Below are 11,594 nucleotides of genomic sequence, written 5' to 3'. Positions count from 1 at the left end.
TGCTCCTGTCAAACACTTCATCCTCGCTTGGTGGATCTTCAAGCTGCGATCGTTCTTGCAGATTTTGCCACATGCACACTGCTTCCTCATCGTCGTTTGTTCATTGCCTGGGTCTGATGTCATTGCGTCCATCCGACTGGGGTGCTCATCCTCCCCCCACTCTCGGGCACCCCTGGGGGTATCTCAATCTTGCTGTGAAATTTAAATTCAGTGGATTTAACAAATTGGCTATTTAAAAATAGTTCAGTTGTGCTGACCATTAAACAGAATTATTGTAAAAACCTACCTGGTTCATTGTTGTCCTTCAGTGGAGGAAATCTGCAGTCCTTACCCAGTCTTGTCTATGCAATTCTAGACAATAGATTCTTAACTGCTCTGAAATAGTTCAGCAGGTTGAGTTATGATATTAGTTTTCAAGGGCAATTAAAATGTGCATTAAACGTTGGCCTAACTAGTAATGGCCTCTGCTTTAAAATCTTTCCATACCCATTTCAGATTAAAAGGCACCAAGTGCAGATCAAAACTACCTTACTATAAAAATTGCATAGGTCATTTTATTCATATCAAACGATTAACAATGACCAAATATTGAGCAAGAGATGATTCAAAGTTTGGCTGGTACACTGCCACGAGATCCTCTCCTTCCCCCACATTCACGTGAAGTATCTGCTAGGGCCGTGGGTTCATATCTTAGCACAATGCTGGCATATCCAACAGTGCAACAGTAGAAGATGCATAAGAGTAGGCTGCATTATCCTGGTTAAATCCTTCATGTTTGCCTGTGACATCTATTAAATTTCCCAAAGGATAATTGCTCTAAAGAATGATAACTTTATCTGACTACACAAGTCTCTAATCTGATTAGAGTTGGAATAGTTCACAATTAACCCTTCAACATTCAAGTTGAGAATACATCCTTACAGGGCACTTATTCTTTTGCATACTTTACCCTTTTCTGGAAAAACTTAATGGCATCGAGGCACTTGTTCTTGGAGTACATTCAGCCTGTATAACTGGGAGTAGGCAGAGTTACCAGAGCTAGGAAACGATGATCAATGAAGCAGAAAAGAAAAATACCATACTTGGAGAAGTACAAACTTGAAATTGTGCGTGTGAGTACACAAATCACATTAGACACTCCAGTTCATACTGTGCAAGTGTAACATATCAAGTAATGACATGCCCAGTTTTAAGACATTATCCCTGCAGTTACCTCATTCTCAGAGAATCTCAGTTGAAACAGAAACCAGTGAGGTCATCAAATTATTTGACAAACCATACAAGGAACTATTAAATGTGCAGTCTGATCTCCGTATTGGGGTAAAATAAGATTATATAGGCAAAGTGATTATTCTCACAAGCTGTAAAAATTATATACGTTACTTTATAATATAGCATTAAAAAGTAAAACTTCAATCTTTTCAAGTTCCTGAACGAGGTTGAAAGCATTATTTAGACCCACAGTCAAGACATCTGACTGCTACTTGTTTCAGATTGATACGAGTATTTCTTTCATTTGTATGATAACAGAATTACCTATCATACCTCACCCAAAAGATGAATTACTGCAACACATTAGCACTTCCCTTAATGCTTACAGACGTACGACCTGGTTATACTTTATTGTCGTCAAACAATTGGTACTAGAACGTACAATCATCACAGCAATATTTGATTCTGCGCTTCACACACCCTGGATTACAAATATTAAATATTAAAAATAGTTAAAATTAGTAACTATTAAAATTTTAAATAAATCATAAATAGAAAATAGAAAAATGGGAAGGTACTGTAAAAAAAAAACCCAGAGGCAGGTCTGGATATTTGGAGGGTACGGCCCAGATCCCAGTCAGGATCTGTTCAGCAGTCTTATCACAGTTGGAAAGAAGCTGCTCCCAAATCTGGCCGTACGAGTCTTCAAGCTCCTGAGCCTTCTCCTGGAAGGAAGAGGGACGAAAAATGTGTTGGCTGGGTGGGTCGTGTCCTTGATTATCCTGGCAGCACTGCTTCGATAGTGTGCGGTGTAAAGTGAGTCCATGGACGGAAGATTGGTTTGTGTGATGTGCTGTGCCGTGTTCACAATCTTCTGCAGCTTGTTTCAGTCTTGGACAGGACAACTTCCATACCAGGTTGTGATGCATCCTAGAAGAATGCTTTCTACGGTGCATCTATAAAAATTAGTGAGGGTTTTAGGGGACAGGCCAAAATTCTTTAGTTTTCTCAAGAAGTAAAGGCGCTGGTGGGCCTTCTTGGCAGTGGACTCTGCTTGGTTGGACCAAGTCAGGTCATTTGTGATATTATTATAAATTAGGAAACATGGGAAACCTCATATGATGTAACTTTCTGCATGCAATGGTAATAAGCTTACATTTTTATTCCGATTGCCCATAAAATTTTAAGGTTCAAATGAATCATTTTGGGAAAATTAACTACATGTTGCATTTTATAATTACCTAATCACACTTACCTAATGGTCACACTTGATTAAACAGTGGAATGAATTTGCCAAGAATGCAACATGTAATAACAATCTGCTTATAAGTCAGCTGGAATGATTCAGAATGAGCCAAGACAATAACAAAACATGAATAATTGAACCTTGCATGTAACCTTTATTTTGAGCCTGGATAGCTGAAGGCAAGGGTTCTTTAATTTAGCGGAGTAATTAAAGTTTTATAATGGCAAATAGCCAAGTTTGAAAGAATAAAGATCAAGGATTATAAAGCCTGAAATTACATAGATGGAAACTGCCAAACCTCCGAGGGGATTTGAGAACCTGTATGGTTTAAAAGATCTACTCTCCATACCAGAAGCCAAGATCTGGTGTAACAAGGGTGCAGGATGAAGACCATGCCAATGTCAGACATGGTTATATATTACTGAATATACATTTGGTGTATTGTAAGCAGTTTTGGGCCCCACATCTAAGAAAGGATGCCCTGGCATTGGAGAGGGTCCAGAGGAGGCTTACAAGAATGATCCTGGCCGGGAATGAAAGCAATAATGTACAAGTGTTTGATGGCTCTGGGGCTGTACTTGGAGCTTAGAAGAATGAGGGGGATTGTATTAAAAATCTACCAAATATTGAAAAGTCTAGATAGAGTGGATGTGGAGATGTTTCTAATAGTGGAGAAGTCTAGGACCAGAGTGCACAGCCTCGGTAGGATGGCCATTTAGAACAGATGAGGAGGAATTCTTTAACCAGAGGAAGGTGAGTCGGTGGAAATCGTTGCCACACGTTGCAGTGGAGGCCAAGCCATTGGGTATATTTAAAGCAGAGGTTTATAGGTTCTTGATTAATAAGAGTGCCTTCGGTTATGGGAAGGTGGCAGGAAATGGGTTTGAGAGGGATAATAAATCAGCCATGATTGGATGGCCTAATTCTGCTACCATGTCTTGTGGTCTTATAGTCTTATTTTCATTTGTATTTCTTTGGTATGCTGCAGTCAAGAGTTCATTAAAGGAATTCTAAGTTGTTCACTTTAGCACATACACCTGTCATAAGCTTTGAGGCAAAGTCACCTTCCATTTGGAAGCTATCCAAAACAATGATTTGAGCCAACACCACGCAACATAAATAGAACCATTCTCTAAAAGGACTGCAGCTTTGGACCATAAACTATTTCTTCCTTACTTGTAACTTTTTTCCTGAACACATGCAAAGCACATTTTCTTTACGAGCCTTCCATTGTACCTTATCTAGGCAACCAGTTAACTGATAGATAGTGGCAATTTAAATCATGAGACGAGGTACAAGTTCTGAAGGGCTTTGTTCCGAAACAGTTCGTTTCTCACCCCGCCCCCCCCAACCCCCAAAAGGTACTGCTTGACCTGGTGAGTTCCTCCAGCATTGAGTTTTACTTCAATCATGATGGTACCCAAAACCAAGGTTTTGCTAGGCTCCAAGTAACTCACCAAGATGGTAGACCTCCAATTACCTAGACTTGCCAAGTTAGAACCTGGAAATTATTACATTTATTACAGGATGCATTCTATTACTACACAGAAGTGCTGCTTAAGAGTCTGATGCTAGACCACTTAATATTGAGTTACATACACACTAATGTAAAGATTTATAACTGGAATAAATAGCATACTTGCTGCCTAAAGCTTAATCTTCAGAAATTAACTTAACATAAACCATAACTATCTCAAAAATATGAAAATCCAGACAAAAATTAAAATGAATAGAAGATATAGAATTTAAATACACATCTGTGGTGCACAATTTCCAAGGTATAAACATCAAGTGACTTTCAACAAGATGTAAACATTTTTTTTCTATTTTATCTGTATAACAGGTGGTGAAATCATGTCATAATTACTCAGCATTTCATTGATGACATGAGAACTGGTTCATTTCCATGGCAGGCAAACCCAAGTTGTCACTAAAATCAATAATCCCTTGAAAGGAGACTCCTTGACATCACATGCAGATGTTAAAAGTAAAATTTCTTCTTAGAAACAAAGTTCCATGAAAAAGATGTGGAACCAACAAATACCCATCTTTTACAGTTAAGTCATGTTAATACATTGGTACTGTTACCAGAAATATAGTTTATTTCATTTATTAAATGTTACATCTTCCCAAAACAACAGCTCTCAAATAAAAATACATCTAGTTTTGACTCTTAATCAGAATTTATCTTAAAAACTTTGCCCACCTGGACTTCTAAAATTAGGATTAATCTATATGTAAACTGAGAATTGAGAAATTTGAACAAGAGTAACAGGAGTGGTCAGGGCCTTCTGAGGTCTACACATTATTTCACGTAGCCACAACGGGTGTTACACAGGTTTACTAAGATTTCCCTGGGTTTTTAATCTTTCTTTCTGTTAAAGCCAATATTCTTTGCTGCTTGCTGAACCTGCCTGCTAGCTTTGCTTCATTTATCAGGACACTTTGATTCGCTTGGCAAATTAACATTCAACAGCCTCCCTCCAGTTAAACAATATTGTGCATTTTCTATTCTTCCCGACATGCACCCACAAACTCCATTTTCCATTTCTTTTCATCCTCCAAGCCTTTCGATATTCCTCTATATACTTTTCATCTTGCTTTCCCCCATCTTTGCGTTGAGACGTGAAGGAAAAGGCACATGCTAATAATGTAGATTGTAAACAGTTAAGCACTAGTATTGATCCACTTGTAATAACTTGCCCATCTGATGACATGGCACACTTAACACCCAACTCAGTCTGCAAGTAGCTAGCTAATCCTCTTCCCTACTAATTTTGCACCAACAATATATGCAGTGCAGTATTATGGTACTTATCAAATACCTTCATATTTAACATAATTGAACGAAAAGTGAACAATAGAGTTTAAGTATCAACTTTATTACCATTCAGGTTTCATTGTAGAATGCTGTACATTTTAAATACACACAGCACTGTATTTTACATAAGCTTTCCTCCTTTAACAGATTAGCTCTGATATGCATTTTACTTAGATTGTAACCAATTATTATTCAAGAAACAGAACAATCCTACACCTTCTGTAAGGGCATTTTGCCAGTTCAGAAATAAGGACATGTGATAAAATTACGTCAAACGATCCATTTTTAGTTTGTGAACAATTACTACAAGTCAGGTTCCCAATCATGATCAATGTGTTTTATATGATTAAGCTTAAATTTCAAACCGTTCAGTTAACAAATTTCTTTATAAAATCCCATTAAATGAATGCTTGAAAGAACCACCATGTCAATGCAATGCATCAGCTGACAGAAAACATTATGCATGGACTTACAAACAGTGACATAGCTTTTTATTAGTCATAACATAGCTTAACAAACACTTAAGGCCCAGGACTTAATCAGACAGCATTCACAACTTGGTCCTTTAAGCAACCTACCACAAAATGCAATCATGTGCATAGATTTTCTAGCATTCAAAATATTTCCTGTAATATTAGTCATGCTGCCACAGGTTTTATTTTAAATATATACACACATTAGACAAACCTTAAAATAATCAGCATATAAAAATTTAAGGGGGCATAAGGTAATTTTTTTCTGCACAGAGCTTTCAGTGCAGGTTGGCATGGATCTTGGCATTTTCTTTAAACAAACCATAAACACCTGATGTGGGCATTTTGCAGATGTTTTCCAAATACTATTAGCTTTTGTACTTCATAGAATCTCACTTGCCTACTGAAACTGTATGCAGGCTTCAATACTTAATACATTAGGAGAATAAAACTGTCAGTCAGATTTAGATCTTTGGTTAAAATTATGACTAATGCCAACTAACTTAGTCCATTCAGATTATCTACAAACATTTCATTACTTTCTAACATTTTCCAAAGCAAATCATATTGGTAATAAAATTAATTTGCAGCAGAGGAATATCAACGAATTTAAGATTTGCAAGCAGCATTTTTGGCAGAAGTCCGAAGAACTGCATATTAAGACTTGATTTGAATTGTTCTTCCCACATTAATGTGAAAATTCAGTTACCTTTAGTGGTCATGGTTTAACTCTGCACAGTATGGCCAAATCAAAGTCCCAAGACAAAATTCATTATAGCTTTTAATTAATACAAAATTAAAAAAAAGTATTTTGTCTAAGTTACATTGGAAACAAGTGCAGCACAAAAATTACATTTAACTGCACAAGGAACTACAAATTTAGCACAACTTTAATTAGTTTAAAAAAGATTAAAAACACGATGTTGGGCACAGTGCAAACTTCAAGTTAAACGTATTTCCTGTCCTGGAGATTTTAGTTTAACATTTTTGCATATCAAGATAGTTTGGTGCAATTCACGAGACCTCTGGGGAAAAAAAAAGTTAAAATGATGTTTGTGGATAAAAGTTATGTCAAACTACATTTATTACTAACAGTTTAGGAGTTAAATTCCAGTCTTTTCCCTTCTACCCAGACAGTAAATGTATGAATGCCTTGACCTAGGCTTGGCAACTTGCCCAATACACTGTAGTGGATCTTCCATAGGATGAAATACAGCACCAGGCAGACAGGCTCCAGATTACTGTTAATATGCATCTTTTTCAACTCGCTTCTTGCGAACTGTATTAAAAGCAGAAACAAAAACATATCTGTAGAGGCTTAAAATAGTCAAACTTTTAAACAGACACTACAAAGTTTTGGAAACTTTGAATTTCTCTGGCCCACTAAGTATTAGAACATGCATTCAAACATCATCCAGTCTCAGAAATTTTAAATGATAAGAAATAGGTAAAGCAGTGAAGTTAAGATGGCGTAAAAAGGACACGATATCAGTTAGTGCAATGCCAGAAAACGTGATTAGTTCAGCAATTCCAGTTTCTCCGTGCTCACACTTAATACCATTTGAAACTTCATGGCCGAACAGCTGGAAAGGTGCCTGAGTATAATTAACTCATATCCCAGAGAGGAGAACCAAGATGACAGCAACTATCAGGAACAAAAATAATTTAGCATGTAAGCATGAATTTTTGAAGTGTGATTTCAAGGGGAAATCTCAGTTACATATACACCATTAGTTCATATGAAATGTTTTCAGGAAAATTACATTGTAGAAAATAATGTAAAAGAATAATTTCATAGGTACATTATAATAGCAAAGATTCCTCCCAATGAAAGAAACAGAACTAATGAAACTCTAAAGGATCTTCAATTTTATATTTAAGGCCAAATGAACTTCACTCAACTTGGTATGTCAAGAAAGCTTCCATGATGAATTGTGCTAGAGGTTTACATTGTCACTATGCAGGAAATAACCGCACCATGCTATTTTAGTTGTGTATTTGGCTTCTTTTATTTTGGCTGTTTGGGTTAGCTGTGATTGTATAAAACACGGTCCCAACTGTTACTGACGAGATAAGCTTGAGACCCGAATTTCTGTCATGGGATCTGTTCAATTCATTCTCACATATGGATATGCCTGGAAATACCAAGATGTCCCATGTCAAATGAGGTGACAATATGTTCTAACATTTCAAGATTACATATTGGCCAATGACTGTAATGTATTTGAGTCAATGGACTGACCTAGTGATATGACAGAACATGACCAAAATGCAAAAAAAAAATACAAATAATCGCAGGGATGGACAAAACAGCAATGGTGGGTGTTTACTTCAAATGAAAGATGTACAATATCTGAAAAAGTGCAGGTAATTCCAAGATCTGACAGCCCATCCCATTCCCTCATTCTGAAGCTACTAATTTCAGTTAGAACTACACCAATTCTGAATATCCATGTCAATAATAGCAAGCACAAGTCTGTACACAGGTGTGAAGTCAGTACCCAATCTCATCATTTGACATAACACAGCAAGGATGACTGAATGGAAATTCAACTTTTATTTCCTCTGCTCCACTTGAGATCAACTGATGCCAGCCAACCTACTGGATATAGCTGGGTTTTAGGAGAGCCTTGTCATTTCAAGTCAAGTCAAGTTTATTGTCATTTCGACCATAAACTGCTGGTACAGTACACAGTAAAAACGAAACAACATTCCTCCAGGACTACGGTGCTACATGAAACAACACAAAACTACACTAGACTATGTAAGACAGCACAAGGCTACACTGGACCGTGTAAAACAACATAAAAACTGCACTAGACTACAGACCTGCACAGGACTACATGACGTGCATAAAAACAGTGCAGCAGTACAATAACAAACAAGACAATAGGGACAGTAGATGGCAAATTACAGTAGAATAATAAATGATGTAGCTGTCAGTCTAAACTGAGTATTGAGGAGTCTGATGGCTTGGGGGAAGAAACTGTTGCACACAGTCTAGTTGTGAGAGCCCCAATGCTTCGGTACCTTTTGCCGAATGTCAGGAGGGAGAAGAGTTTGTGTGAGGGGTGTGTAGGGTCCCCCACGATACTATGCGGATGCAGCGTGTGGTATAAATGTCTGTAATAGCGGGAAGAGACCCCCCCCGCCCCCCGATGATCTTCTCAGCTGACCTCACTATCCGCTGTAGGGTCTTGTGATCTGAGACGGTGCAATTCCCGAACCAGGCAGTGATGCAGCTGCTCAGGATACTCTCGATACACCCTCTGTAGATGGTGGTGAGGATGGGAGGTGGGAGATGGACTTTTCTCAGCCTTCGCAGAAAGTAGAGATGCTGCTGGGCTTGCTTGGCTATGGAGCTTGTGTTGAGGGACCAGGTGAACACCAAGAAATTTGGTGCTCTTAACGATCTCAACGGAGGAGCCGCCAATGTTCAGCAGACAGTGGTCACTCCATGCTCTCCTGAAGTCAACAACCATCTCTTTTGTTTTGTTCACATTCAGAGACAGGTTGTTGGCTCTGCACCAGTCTGTTAGCTGCTGCACCTCCTCTCTGTATGCTGACTTGTCGTTCTTACTGATGAGACCCACCATGGTCGTGTCATCGGCGAACTTGATGACGTGATTCGAGCTGGGTGTTGCTGCACAGTCATGGGTCAGCAGAGTGAACAGCAGTGGACTGAGCACACAGCCCTGGGGGGCCCCCGTACGCAGTGTGATAGTGTTGGAGATGCCGGTCCCGATCTGGACTGACTGAGGTCTCCCAATCAGGAAGCCTAGGATCCTTTTGCAGAGGGAGGTGTTCAGGCCCAGCAGTTTCAGCTTTCCAATCAGGTACTGAGAAATGATTGTGTTGAATGCTGAACTGAAGTCTATGAACAGTATTCAAATGTACGTGTCTTTTTTTGTCCAGGTGGGTGAGGGCCAGGTGGAAGGTGGTGGCGATGGCGTCGCCTATTGAGCACTTGGTACGATACGCAAACTGCAGGGGGTCCAGTGAGGAGGGCAGCAGGGTCATCTGAATTCCATTCTGACATTGTTGGAACAATACTTACTGACGACCATCAAGTCTGCCTTATATTTTTAATATACTTGGGTCAAAGTTAGACAAATCAGTCAAACTTGAATTGGTCTCATTTCCCCTGCAGTTATACACTTTGTTACGTATCCTGTAACTGGGTTGCCAAACCAGCAGAAATGAATCACTCGGTTGGAGTCTGGATTACTAGAACTAAGAAAGTTTTATTAAAGAAACAAGCAACACAGTACTCTAATCAAAAGGATAACGAATGCAACAGTTCAGCAATGATAAACATACATGTACACAGAATTCAGATAACAGGATCAATCAAGCTCTATCGTTGTCTAGGGGTAAATGACCAGTTTCAAAGTGACGCAAAGTTCAGTTCAATTTAGTTCAGTTCAGTTCGCAGTAATCGCTGCCGTGGCGATGGACAGTGGGGGGAAGGAGAGAGAGAGCAAAACGAATGAATATTCAAGTGGCTTCCACACAGACCTTCGCAGTCAGCTTTCGGGCGAGTCCTTTGTGATGTCATCTGAGGTCACCGACCGTGACCCCTTCGTTTCCAGACACGATCGTTTCCCTGCGGTGAACCTAGCACCCAGGCAAGGGTGGACACACACCAGGTTCCCGCCGATTGTGCCTTTCCACCCTGTGTGCTTATGGCCCGGTACTTCCCACCGACTTGTGAGAGACGCACCGCTTCCAGGGTCTTGTTACCTCGGGTGTCGTGTGTGTCCTGCCTTAGCAAATCTGTCCCTTTTTATCCCCCTGCTGGGGTATCGCCTGTCCATCACTTCAAACAGTTCAGGGTTCAAAGGGGGAGCCAATCTTGACAGCTTCTTCCTTCATTAACATCTCCAAATGCTGCTACATTGTTTTCCTTACCTCTCTCTCTCTCCTGAAGACAGGTGGCAGACCAACTGCTGATTCCACTGGTGCCAGCCCAGGACAGCTACATCTTTATCTATGTGTATTCTTGTCACACTTCCCCCCCTTTAGGGATTTTTACCAGGGGGTAAAAATTACAAACATGAATACATTATTTGATACACACAAATATACATCTTTATCAGCTATTTGGCTAATACAGCAAGTTTGAAGTTGTCAACACCTGACAGACAGTCAGCCATCACATTTTTTGTTCCTTTTATATGTGTTATTAATAATCCCTTAGACCAGGCTCCAACTTAGCAAACTTCATGGTGGCCAAAAATACTGATGAATTGAGATCAATGTAACCTCTCATTTGGTTTCGTCCCGGACCACAATAACAAGGGTCGTCCCATTCCCACTTAGTTTTCTCTCGCAAGGACTTAGTAGGAGGGGGAGGGGTAGTGACCGCAGAGAGTTATTGCAAAACTTCCTACGGTACCCCACCATCTCCAAGAGCCTTCTGAGGGCCCTCGTCTGTCGGGGTTGGGATGTCAGAGATAGCCCGCACTTTAGCTTGTATCGCTGTCAGCTGCCCCTGTGTCACCATAATTCCCAGGTAAGTGACCTTCATGTGGCCGAACTCATTTTCTTCAAGGTTCACTATCAAGCTGGCTTCAGACAGCCGTATTACATTGCCAATACACACCTCTGTGTTCGCCAGCCCTTTTGTCACTGAATTACTCATTCTATATGAATGTTGCTCGCTAGGCTGACCTAGTGTAACACACACCACCCAACGTCCCAGTTCTTTGCATCACCTCGAGACAATCAAACACACGTGTGTGAGTCGTTTAATTACTTCTCCTAAAGAGTTGCTTTGTTCGGGGATTAAGGGAGAGACCTTATCAGCAGAGCTGGCCAAAACAATAGCCTTCTCCCATCT

The 11,594-nt window shown here is 39.8% G+C and overlaps 1 protein-coding gene across 4 annotated transcripts in view; it reads right to left on the bottom strand.

Moving 5' to 3' along the window:
- Window positions 1-5,327: 5,327 nt before the first annotated feature.
- The window catches only part of tmod2 (tropomodulin 2), a 78,755-nt gene continuing 72,488 nt past the window's right edge, over window positions 5,328-11,594 (bottom strand). For 3 of the 4 annotated variants that reach the window (XM_063065979.1, XM_063065981.1, XM_063065982.1), the window contains one exon: window positions 5,328-7,031. In XM_063065979.1, coding sequence (XP_062922049.1) covers window positions 6,997-7,031 — 35 coding nt within the window. In that variant the 3' untranslated portion in view covers window positions 5,328-6,996. Of the gene's footprint in view, window positions 7,032-7,310; window positions 7,398-11,594 lie in introns of all 4 variants that reach the window. The other variant, XR_010020159.1, reaches the window with a different exon arrangement.

This window comes from Mobula hypostoma, chromosome 13, assembly GCF_963921235.1.
Source record: "Mobula hypostoma chromosome 13, sMobHyp1.1, whole genome shotgun sequence".
In the NCBI taxonomy this organism is placed as follows: Eukaryota; Metazoa; Chordata; class Chondrichthyes; order Myliobatiformes; family Myliobatidae; genus Mobula; species Mobula hypostoma.
This window is presented reverse-complemented; position numbering and strand designations above follow the sequence as displayed.